The sequence below is a fragment of the Ciconia boyciana genome, chromosome 15, assembly GCF_034638445.1.
Source record: "Ciconia boyciana chromosome 15, ASM3463844v1, whole genome shotgun sequence".
In the NCBI taxonomy this organism is placed as follows: Eukaryota; Metazoa; Chordata; class Aves; order Ciconiiformes; family Ciconiidae; genus Ciconia; species Ciconia boyciana.
This window is the reverse complement of record NC_132948.1, coordinates 3776435-3789100: the sequence shown is the minus strand read 5'-3', so window position 1 is coordinate 3789100 and position 12666 is coordinate 3776435. Positions and strand designations below refer to the sequence as shown.

At 44.2% G+C, this 12666-nt stretch overlaps 1 protein-coding gene across 6 annotated transcripts in view; it reads left to right on the top strand.

Moving 5' to 3' along the window:
- TAOK3 (TAO kinase 3) overlaps positions 1-12666 on the top strand; it is a 97887-nt gene that overhangs the window by 77926 nt on the left and 7295 nt on the right. For all 6 annotated transcript variants that reach the window (XM_072879840.1, XM_072879837.1, XM_072879838.1 and 3 more), the window contains 3 exons: positions 3034-3168; positions 11382-11618; positions 12257-12385. In XM_072879840.1, the coding sequence (XP_072735941.1) occupies positions 3034-3168; positions 11382-11618; positions 12257-12385 (501 nt within the window). The remainder of the gene's footprint in view (positions 1-3033; positions 3169-11381; positions 11619-12256; positions 12386-12666) is intronic.

Below are 12666 nucleotides of genomic sequence, written 5' to 3'. Positions count from 1 at the left end.
TGCAGTTAATTCACATTCCTGAAGAGCAATTAGATTCTTCTGTGAGCTTCTTATGTGCACTGAAGTAACTAGAAGTCCCATAAAACAAGACCAGGATGACATTCTGCCCTCTAAGAATCCACCTCTTAGATAACAGAAAGTAACCCACAGATTAATTTTCCCATATAAAAAGTAATTACAATTTCAACTTGTCATTTTAGGTGGTGTTTCGGAGCATTCTGAAAAATCTGAATGCCTATTTTAAACGTCTTTTTTTCAGTGATTTGCTGCTTCTCTGGTTTTAATATTTCGCATTCACCCTGGCATACTAATGTAATGGAGAGAGGGAAGATGGTCCAGGGATTGGGGTATTGCTAGCGGACCTTAGGAACCTTGTACATTCACATGTGCTGCTGCAGGCTTTGTGTATGACCATGGATAATATTTGTCCTGTCTCCACCTTAATTTCATAGCTACAGTAGAGGAATAGTAGCTCCTGTGTACTACCGTTTCTCTTCAGTCCTCCGTGGTTCAGATGGGTAAGTCTTGTATAGATCTTTACCACGGGACTTCTTTTTTCAGCTTTGTTTTGTATATGAGGTGCTCCAATTTCAGTCTTTAACAAAGGAGTTCCCTTTTGCAGTTGCTGACTCCCTTCCCCTTGCTCCAGCTTGCTTCGTACCAGTGCGTTCACATGAGGCTGTGTTTGCACAAGCCCCAAAGAGCCAGGTTTATCTCCACAGAGCTGCTTGTTGGAGAGCAAGAGGCCAAATTCAGCGTTGCTTCTAGCACTGCGCCTTGCCTGGCTAGAGGGCCGTTGTGCCGGAAGGCTCCAAAACACGTCAAGTAGAAATATTAAACTCAAAGGTGATGTTAGTAGCCAGCCCGTCTGCTTTGGGTTATCTGGGGTATCCCCGATTGTATTTCACAGAGTCCTTCTTAACACCTACTTGATAGGCGAGAGTGCTGCAAAGCTATAGAAAACCTGGGATTTATATTCTTCCAGTGAAGTCACGAGTCCAATTAAACTGAGTGATGCTGTTAAACTTTAAATGTTTAATCAAGATTTTTTTGGTATGACTATTTTAGAGCCTAAGACATACCTTTCTCAGAAAAGCGTGCAAGTCTGAGAGCCCTGCCTGTCATACGAACATGCACAAGTTGAAAATCTAAGGTCAACCTAATTGCCAGTAATTGCCCTTCTGTAACACTGCCTTCCCCTGTTAAGACAGTGCAACAAAAAGTCCAGTATAAGGATGACCAGTATAAAATGAAACTGCAACTTTTTACTGTACTCTGTAGTCCTACTACTTCTATGGAGGACTGTCCTTTTTAACTGTTTTAGCTTGTTCTGTCTCCCTCGGGTGGGTATGGAGGAGCCGGTGCAGGCTTGGTGCTGTGATGGTCTTGGCTGTTGTGCTCTCTTTGTGCAAAGGCAGGTGAAATATGAGCCTGGAGCGGAAACCTTCAAAATGAAGGATATGAGAAAAGGTATTGGGTTTAAAGGACTTTAAATCAACGTGTCGTTCAGCACTTTGTATCAGTGTTTCTGTACCTATTTGGCTTTGCTTGAAATCATTTGCAGAATCATATTGAAAGCAGCTGAATGTGCATGGATCCAGACTAGAAGCAGCTAGAAATTGAGGACAGCAGAGAGGGAAACAAGTGTCTGCAGAGTGGGAAAGGAGCGTCAGTACGACAGCAGTGTCATGGTGGAGATGCTACTCCATATCGGCTGGTTTCTCACCATCGGGCTTTCTGACCTTACTGGTGTCTGCTCTGGCATGGCAGGGTGGCAAAGCTGCTTCTGCTCACCTGCAAACACCCGGTGCACAGAGACAGCCGTTCTCTGCAAGGGTTGGCGTCTTTCATTTGCCTTTTGGCATAGGCACTTGCAGCCTTTATTTTGCACCCCCGACAGCTGGAAACTTGATTTAATTCGGGAAGAATCTCAGTTTTCCTTTGAGTTTTTTAGGAGCTGGAACTTGAGGATGGGAGTCATGAAACTGTGGTAGGTGGCAGTGTGGCACATCTGCCAACGCTGGCTACCATCACTGCTGCCCGGTGGAGCCCATGCCGCTGGGCAGGCTGTGGTGGGAGGCAGCTGGACATGCCTGGTGTCCAAAGGCTGCTCCGTCCTGAAGGCATAGCCCGCAGGTGCGATGGCTTTTGGCAATCACCATTTCAATTAGCAAGATTGTGGTGGTGTTTTTCGCCGGCCTTTCTGATGAGGGTCTCTCCTCTATACGCTTGACGAGAGCTTTATTCCATTGCAAAATTTGCACATGCCATTTCGCAGATGCACAGCCGCTCCTTGCAAAGCCTTACCAGTGAGCAAGAGGGAGGTTGCACCGGGAACCATTTGTGCTAAAACCTGTGAGCTGTTGCTTTAAAAGGGGGGAAAAAAAAAAAATCCTTTGTGGGCTGTGGAGAGAAAGTGCTAGAACTGTGCAGGATCATGACTGGAAAGCAGGATCCCTGAGTGGTCACAGAGGCTTTCGTGGTCCTCTCCAGCCTGCCATGGTTTTAGCCAGGATGCTTGTCCTCCACAGCAGATAGCAAACAAGAGACAAAGAAACCCTATCGAGGACAAACCACTCGGCAAAGGGAATGAGGCAAAATGTTGCTCTTGTGTTAAAAGGGAACAGCATCTTCTTTGCTAGACATGGAAATAGCATTTTTAATGCTCGGATTGCTCGGTTGCAGTGCTTGAACCTGACCTTTCTGAGGAGTCCGATTGCTCTGCATCGCTTTATGCTTTTGAGTCTTTGTTTTTTTTGCACATATGTAATACTGGAGGTTTAAAAAAAAAAAAAAAAAAAAACCCAGCCAGGGATTCAGAAGGCATCCCGCTAGCGATCAGCTGACACGCCGAACCCAAGCCTGCAATGTGTTGCTTATTCATTTTGTACCGTGGGAGCTGCCGGGGCTAGCAGAGAGCTGAACTATGCCTCTCAAACAGCGGCGCTTGTGCAGACAGAGGGGTGAGAGAGAGGCAGCCGCCGCAGGAAGAGCACAGCCGGACTTTCTCCTTGTTTTTATCCATTTCTGCAGGATCATGTATTTATAAGGGATGAGGTGGGCCACAGGGATCGCAGGCCTGAGGTGCGGCCTACCCAGTCAGTGCAGAATCAGGCCCTCCACTACCGGAACCGAGAGCGCTTTGCCACAATCAAATCAGCATCTTTGGTAAGCAGCCACCCCACCCCACCCCACCTCCTCTCTCCCCCTCTCCCTCTGCAAAGGGGTCAGGAATCTTTTTTTTCTCTCCTAATTATTTTTTGTTGTTGTTGGCATAGCAACTAGATATTGCACTGAAAGATATTTTAGCTCTGTGTAAGATGTAAAATGTAGAATATATTTAATTTCTGTGTATATTTCCCGTATATGTGAAATAAGCCACTTTCCTGGATGAAGTTAATATAATCTCAGGTTGCCCCCCCCACCCGTTTTCCACCTCTCTCTTTTGTTAATATGTTTATTTGCATGTGCATAAAGTGTGTATATGTGTTCATGTGCAATATGCTTAAATGCTACGGAGGTGCAGATGGGTTTTGAAACAATAAGATTGCTGCTTCCCGGCTGAGCTGCTGGCTGTTTTTTCATTCATTCATTTATTTCAAGCAACTGTACCGTGACTGCATTTTTCAGCTTGATTCCTAGGAAGGATTGCTGGGTTGCGATAACGGAGAGGGCTTACAGCGGGCTGTGGGCTTACAAAGAGGAGGGGGATGGGATGAATCCATCAAGATTTGTACTATTGCAAATGTGATTGCTGTGGATGCCTTTGTAGTAGGGAAAGGGGTGTGTGCCGGAAGAGTTGGTTGTCGTGCCGCCTCCCCCACCTCGCATCCACACGGGCTGCAGTTGGTAGCAACCTTTTTGAGGGAAAGGAGTGAAAAATGGCCTTTTAAAGCTAAAATAAATGTCATCTTAAATATTTCAGCTCGATGGTATTAGTGGTCAGATGGACGGGGAGTGTTAGGAAGTACCTACTGTTTGGCCATGGCACTTGCTCAGTGCTATGACATCATCCTAGACCAACCCCGAAATTACACCAGCGAGCCCTCCCCTTCTTGTTTTACCCTGCCTGAACGGTGGGTTTTTTCCTTCAATACCACCATTTCTTGATCTCCCAAATCACTTTGGATTTCTGCATGCACAAGACTCTGTGTGTGTGTGTGTGTGTGTGTGTGACCACAGCTAAAGGTTGTGAGTGGAGGGAAAAAGCAGCAGCATTGCCAGTAGCCAAAATTTTTCTGTGTGCTGGTTGCTGCTGCTGCTGTTAAAATCTAAAATGATGCTGTGGCATACAGACTTCTGGCCAGATGCCTCATGGGCTGAGATTTGGGGGAAGCATCTGAGTTCCATCTTTTGCAGGCATACTTCTGGGTAGCCATAGCCTAAGCACTCCCCAGGCTGGTGTCCCCTGCTCCCCCTTCCCTCCCTCCTCCCCCCAGTTTGAACAGTGACCTAGAAATGTGTGCATTAGAGGACTTCATGCAGCACACCTGACACAGGCAGGATCTCTGGTCTCCTGGACACCCTCTGCCTTGTGAATTTTTCTCTTTTATGTGTATGAGTGTGTGCATGCACCCAGTATAGTGCCAACGCTATTGCCTGCACTGAGCATATAAAAGTAGGATCCAGTTAGGTTGGCTGGAGGGAAGAAACGATGAATGACTTAAGTATCATACTCCAAACATATATACAGTTTAATTGATAAATAGATATGTGTGTGGAATATATTCATATTCTCTTACTCCCTGTGGAAGGCTGCTGCACCTTCTGTCCTGCCTTCAGCAGTAGAGTCCATAACTCCTATCTTCCTTGAATATGTCATGCCTGGGCTACTTGGATGGCTTGAAGGCATTGCATGGCAAGGCCCCCTTGGGAGCTGATGAAAGATGTTGATGTGAAGGTATGGACTGTGAGGTCTTCCCAGACCTCTAAGCTCTGGGGAAGACAGCTAATGTCCCAAGGTCACTCCTAAATCCCATGGCAGCCTCCTGTGGGGCTGGGATTGTGTCTGCCTTAATTCCTTAGTCACTTGGATTTGCTAAATCTCTCTGTTCCAGTGATCAAATGATGATAAAGACAAAATTAATAGTGGGTGGGGAAGATGGTAGGCTTTTTGGAGAACTTTTCTTTTTTTGTTTTCTGTGGAACATGCTCTGATACGGAGTGTGTCTGGGCTCGTGCTGGGAGGGCTTAGGGTGCACACTTAGGGCGAGCAGTACATGCACAGCACAGTATCTTTTGGGGGAGAGGGAAGCCCCACCTGTTAGCTCACTATGTTATCCAGCAGGCCTTTGGAAAAGCATATGGTAGTATGTGTCACGCAAAGGCTTTGTTGTCCCCATCATATGCACACATATCCCCTTCCCAGTATAGATGGAAGTTCCCAAAGCACCACCTTGGTACTACAGGAGGTGTTACTGTGTCCTTAGGTTCTGAGGTTATGCAGTAGGGGAGAAGTTTCCCTGTGTTTACAACAGAAATATTTTATTTCAGTTAATCTTGTGATGGGCTTTCCCTTTAATAATCTTTCATTTCCACCTCTTCATGTTCCAAAATGGAAATCTAGAGGAAAAAATGCTAAGTTGAAACCTATTGCACAGACCATGAAGAATGCCAGCGTACGTGCTTGGGTTTGAAGTGCCGGCGTGGCTGTCGGCATGCTTTTTTTTATCACTGTGCATTCGATCACCGCTCGGTGGCTGAATGATGTCAGTGGGTAGTGGTGCTGAATGCTGCTGCTCTCCTGGCCAAGGGAGAACTTCTCTCATGCCTGCCCTCTGGTCTCCTGCTTAAATATCTGTGGGGAGGGCAAGGTCAGCCATGTAGCTGATACGGGGAGAATGACCTAAACATGTCTGAAACTTACAGTGTGAAACCAGAAATTCAGACTTTATTCGTCCCGCTGTGTTAATTTACTCTTTCAATGGCATCTTGAAAAAATCAATCCTATATGAATGGGTGCTCAAGATCCCACAGTGTTAAAAACTAAGCAAACCAGCATGCTTTGATGGTTCTCTACATCGCTGCTGCTGACCATCAGTTGGTTTCTCAGCAGCTGGGTACCGCTTCCTGGGCACAGAAAGGTTACGCAGTTGAGAGCATCACGTAGCCTGTAATTGCAGAGAATCAGAAAAAAGGAGTTCTGACCCCCAAGTCAATAATATGGGATGATATTTGGGTGTAAAAACTTCTGCTTGTGGGATTTGCTGAACACCAACCCCCAACATGAGAGGAGGGCAGCATTATAGAGGAAAAGCACCGACTCTGGGGGCAGGGCGCTGTGCATGTTCCTGCTGGTGGGGTCCTGGGCCCTCAAGTCCTTGTTATTCACCTTTAGATCAGGGTATTGCAGGTGGAGGAAAGACTGGCATTTCTAAAAGGGTGCTCTCAACTTGGAAGTTGGATCTCTTTGCAAAAACAAGTTCAAGTAGTTTCAGCGAGTGTAAGGGTTACAGACAGGAGAACTACATTAGACGGCTCTACACTCCAGATGTCCAGTGATTTTAAGTGTGATTCCCCTGCCCTGTTGCTCTGCAAAAGCATCACGTGAATAAGAAGGAAGCTGGACAGGCTTCTAGATAAAATAGTGAATGGGCTATCCACAAAGAAGCAGGTTGTGACTATAGCTTTCTAGTCTTTCAGTGATGCTTTGGTATTACTCAGGTTAAAAAAAAAAAAAAAAAAAAAATGAGCAAATGTGGTTAAGAAAGTTGAAGGAGCTTACCTTTGGTCATAATTCAAGCAACAATTTTAATAGTCACTCTTTCCTCAATCACCTTGCTCTTTGGTCATTGTGTAGACCAACCTCCCCCCTTCCCCCCTGCCTTTTTTATTGTTTTCTGAATGACATTCTTGTGGCGACAGTAACCATCACTCACTTGGAACAGTGGTGGAAAATGCACTGCATATTTCTGCTGTTGCAGTGAAAGTTAGTATCTGAAATGGAGATCAGGTACCTACTACATCTCCATATTATTTTGCAGACCATCAGTGATCCATAAATTAAAAGTTACAACTAGAAATCTAAGCCTTGAAGCTCAGGAAGCTGTGCTTAAAAAGAAGAGTAGAGATTCTGCATGTTGATAAGACTACACCTATCAACATTTTCAAGTGAAAGGTGTTTTTTAAATATGTGCAGAGATGCACAGATCTGCATTTCTGGATGTCTTTCATGCTTGACCCCTTAACTCCCCACCACCTCGTGCTTTTCCTCGATAGCTGCTTTTACCGTTTTCAAATGAAATGATCTAATATTTAAAACTTCATAGAAAGATCAGGTAGTGTGGACTCTGTCAAAGGCTTTGGCATTCTCTTTGAAATCCAAATGCCAGCAAAAGAATTATGTGATCTCATCCTTGGTCTGCAAAGCCAAATGTCTAGGTATGTGTGAGCAGGCTTCTCTGGATGTGGCCACTAAAATGACTGCCCCTGGTAGGGCAGTCTGACTCCAAAACCAGGTACGTTTACATGATGGCTGTTCTCCTGGACCCTCTCCTGAAGCAATGACATTTTGTTCCAGATGGTTGAGTTTCTCCTAATGGCCTCATCTGGTTGCTGCCTTTATAGATCTTTGCTCTAAAAATACTGAACTTGTTTTCTCATCTCAAAGTTCTTCGCTTGCTGCGAGAGGCTGCTGGCAGTATCTTGCTTAATACTCTGCCTTGTCCAGCAAAGAGGAGCTCGGTATTTCGTTTGGTTATCAAGAGGTGAGAATAGCTGTCCTTTAGGAGAGCGTTCAGTATCTTGGTTAAACAGTGTAGAAAAAGGAACTCTAAAGAGCTGCTGGTTTGGAGGAGAAGTTGTGAGCCCAACTTCCTTACGTAAAGCAAAAATCTTGGAGGGGTGAAAGAGAGAAAGCTTGGATTTTATGGCAAGTGAACTGCCTGTGGGAGTAGGTTGGAAAAGGCATCTTTCTTTTGAGTTCTGTGTGTGCCAAAGATACAGAGAGATAAAAACCTGAGAAAATTTCATACCTTAGTAAAAGCTGTTCTGTTTTATACAGGTTTTTTGGTTCTGCTGATGACCTGATTGATTATTACATGCTTCAAATACAGCTTCAGGAAACTGCAGTTTTCTGCTTTAAAGCATCCTGACATTTTCTGGTTATGTGGAGAACAAATTTTGCAATGAGCAATTCAGTTGTCATCTTTTTTTTCCCAGCATAATCTATGGGATTATGTTTGTGAAATACTTTGTAAAGTTCCAAGTGCCTTTGTCTAAGAACACCAGAAAGGTGATTACTGGAACTTCCCTAAATTCTTTTTTTAAAATGGTCGCTCAAGCTGTTCATTCATCAGGGGCTTCATCTTTAAAACCATAATCCTTCGTTCTTTCATGTGTTGACATGCTTAGTCTGAAGTACTTCTCTGGTGCTGAACTGGTCATATTCAGTAACTAATGTTAATTTCTTCCAATTTCATCCATACCCTGAGATCACCATTTGGAGACCTTGTCTTTGAAGCCGGAGTTCTGAAGAGTGTTGGTCTCAATGGGAGATTATGGTGATAAATTAGGTCTTTAGCATGAGCATGCAGACATTAAATCTACAAAATGTCCACCAAGTCTACCATTCTCCTTCTCTCTTGTCTTCAGGAATGAAATGCTGCTTTTGTTTTCCTCTGACTTTTTAACGTCTCATCTTCTGCTGTGACTGGAAGTCTTTATCAGCTAGTGTTACAATTAGTAATTGCATCCTATTGTTGGGGATAAATATCCCAGACCTAATGTGAAATCTTTCAAAGATGGAATTCTTCTCCTGGTAGAGACAAGCTGAGCAAAACTGGAAATGGGGTGCACACGAGCAGCAAAAAAAATAAGGATAAAAGTTTAATGATTTTTGCTGTAAATAAAACAAGTGCACGTTCTAAATCTCATTAGAGATTAGACCAAAGGGGACACGGGCAAAGTTGCTAGTGGATTCTTAGATCCATTTTTTTCTTATGCTCTTGCTGTTTGCTTTGTTCTGCCAACTTCTTGGAACGAAGTGTGCTGTGCAGAACGCCCCACTGTTCAGAAAAAGGACGAGCCTCAAAAATAGCACATCCAGGAAGATCTCGTACTGCCACGTGGTAGTTACTGTATCTCTGTGCTTCTGCAAGCCCCTGACCAAGTCTGTTCTCTGCAAGTCGTATGTCATTTAATGTAGTAAATGGCATATGTGAAATGTTGGGGTTTTGCCTGTCTTACCTGACATCTGTCTCTTATAATTAACTTGAATAACTTCTCAGAGAAACTTTCATTACCTGGAAGCTTCTGTCAAAGATCTTATTCTTGCTGAACTTGACTGAAATGTGCAAGTTCTTCCAAATGCTTACCAACTTCTGCAAAGTATTAAAGTATTAGCTGTCATTGTTACACTTTAAAAAAAAAAAAAAAAGGCTTTTTGAACTATAGCAATACACAGGGCTAATACTGTGTTTGTGTTTCTGTAGCCATTTCTACAATCTCTCGTATTCCTGGTATCTGGCTTGGGTCTGTTTCATTACCTAGTCTCAAGCATTTGAAGGCTGCTATGTTACACCAATTGCTGAGGTGTAAGTATATATTTAATCTAGTCAACTTCAAAATAACATCCCAAAATTCCTTGTACAAGGAGGATGTGATTTATGCATCATCACTTACCTCGTAGTTGATGGTTGACTTCACTAATGTGGTGAACCCACCATTGGCACTTCCTGGCAATGGAGTCTGACACAGCACTGTAGTCAGATTAGTTCTTTGTTGCCTTTGCAATTAGATGTTTCGTTTCCTCTCTGGGATTGTCTTTGGAAGGGATGGGGGGAAAACAGAGGCCGTCCGCTTCAGTAGTTTCATCCTTTCATGTCTTGTTTCTATTCTGCGACTCTGGCTATAATTATGTTGGTTGGTAACTATTTACTGTAAGTTGTTGTTAATCCGTTTCAAGGTGAAGGCTGTGCAAGGCTCTTCCTAAGCTCCTCTTCACACCCCTCCCAAGTGTTGGTAGTCATTTGAGCTGAGACGGGTGGCAGTATGCTGTCTGCCTTGGGTGACACATCAGTTGTGCTGTTAAACGTGCTTGTTGATTTTGGAGCTCTTACTTGATCACTGCTTCCTATCAGCTACTAGTCCTGAAGCACAGGGCTGCCAGCAAGTGGACTTGGTTTGCTGCTTGGTAAAGCAGCTGCTTTTCTTCTGTTGAACTTGAGTCTTCTCAGGTCTGTAGGTGCATCCCATCCTACGTCTGAACTTCTCTGAAAGATCTCTGAAGATCTTTCTCTGAAGAAGAAACTCTGAAGATCTCTGAAAAATAGCCTTCGAATGACAGCAGTACTGTAGTAGGTGCCAGTTCTTTCCCTTGACTGCTACGGAGAAATTAATCAGGAAGGCTGGGCTCTTGCAGACTGCAGGAAGGACTGTTGGTTCGTAAAGCTTCAATGATCACCTTCAAAGGGCTGAGCTCTTTGCTTCATACTTGTTAAGTGTGAAAGGGAGAAGTCCCCTTGTACAGAATCAGGGACTGCAGCTCTACACATGTCCTAAGAGTTCCAGCTTTTGGCTCCCAGGTCTATCATAAAATACCAGCAGATCTTTGTATGTGAAGTTCCTGGGACTGTATAAAAAATAAAAACATCAGTCTTGGACACTTTTTTCCATTGAAATGGAAGCATTACCATTTGCATTTTCTTCTGAAAATTTTTGGCACACCTTACTGGAGTGTTTTCCTCCTTTCACATGGATGCACTTAGGCATGGAAATGAATGTAGAACTTGTGAGTTTGTTTCAGCTGAGCAGGGTTTAAAATCTGCTTAGACTATCTGATTGATCTTGTTAAGAGCACACAGTTCCAGAACAGTGTTCCCTTGTTAGAAAACTTTCAGTTCCAGTAGGGAATGAGCTCAGTCTGCCATCCTCTTGAATTTCAAGAAGAAATTTTGAAGGAAGCTACTCATTGCAGAAAATAGGTATTGAGGGACTGAATTGGAACCATGGTGACGTGGGGAGGAAGGAGAGGATGGGTGGGTTGGGGGGTTTCTTAAAATGGATGCCATCTTATAAGTCCATGTCACCCTCACAATTTGAGTCCTGTGTCTGAAGAAGGTTGTCCAGCAGCCACCTTTGTGTCCAGAAGTAACCTGCTGTTTCTTTTATTTGTAACATGACATTCTTCTGCTCTGTTACTGAAAATGCACAAAAAATCTTCATTAAAGATGGGGGGGTAGAAATCAAGAGAGAGAAACCTTATGGCCTGGTTTGTGATATTAAACAGTAGCACCCTCTGAAACCTGGAACAGCATTCCCTGAAAGTTCATTTCTAAGAGTACAGCAAAGCAGGGTCTGGTTTACAGGTAAGCAGCCAATATGGAGACAGCTTGTCTGTGAAGAAGGCCATGTAGCACTTCTTCCCCTTTTCCTGACATCAGGTTACAAGACAGATCCATGAGCATGAGCAGGAGAACGAGTTGCGGGAACAGATGTCAGGATATAAGCGGATGCGGCGCCAGCACCAGAAGCAGCTGATCGCCCTGGAAAACAAGTTGAAGGCCGAGATGGACGAGCACCGCCTCAAGCTGCAGAAGGAGGTGGAGACGCATGCCAACAACTCGTCCATTGAGCTGGAGAAGCTGGCCAAGAAGCAAGTGGCTGTGATGGAGAAAGAGGTGAGTAGAGTTATAGGCTCCCTAGCTGTACAAGAAGATCAGAGGGAGAGGTGCGTAACAGATCTCTAGGAGAGGGCTGTGCAAGTACTGCTTAAAACCCATATTCTTGAGTGCACTGTATGGTTATTGTCTGGAGCTCTCCTGGCCAGTTTTGTGAAATAGCTCCACAGCTACAAGCACCCATCACCTTCTGGATGATGGGCGCTCCATTGGCATCGACCAATACTGTAGCTACTGACAGGCAGCTAAAAGAGAGGGACAAACTCTGTGGAGACTGTGGAGGGGGCTTCTGCCTCCTGGCTGAGACAGTGACAAAGCTTGCTGCTGTTACTCAGTCTGTTTAAAAATCAACGTGTTAATCCATATGGTAAACTAGTGGGGTGTTACCCTCTGGGGTGGTTTTGGTGGAGCGATAAGAAGCATGAGGAAACTCTTAAATGTATGTGGGCATTATGGGTTTTTTGTGCAAGCGGCTTTTGTGTAGCTAAATACTCATGGCTTTGTCTAGTACAGTGATGGGAGAATGACAGACCAAAAAATGCACAAAAGAAGACTGATTTGTGCTGGATTCAGTACCTGCTCCCTCACCCTTTGGGTTTTTCTTCTTTTTTTTTTTCCCCCCTCTCTGTACCTTGCAGGCAAAGGCCGCTGCAGCAGATGAAAAGAAATTCCAGCAACAGATTTTGGCTCAGCAAAAGAAAGACCTGGCGACCTTTTTAGAAAGTCAGAAGAAACAATACAAGCTTTGCAAGGAGAAGATTAAAGAGGCAAGAAACCATCATTTTCAGGGCTGAAGGGGTGTGGAATGAACATGAACTAGACTTTTATTTTGATAAACCTGGGCCAGCCCAAGGGTTTAAGGGATACTGTAATGCTTGGAAGCAAATTTAGATTCTCAGCAAGTAAACTCTCAGGAACCGGGAGCATCTGGCAGCATTTCTAGAATAATCTCTAAGGGTGCTATAGGTGCCTTCAGAATTTGCTGTAGAGCAGAATCTTTGAAACCAAGGGTGATGAGGGAAAATGGGACTTTATAGAGAATTCTTCT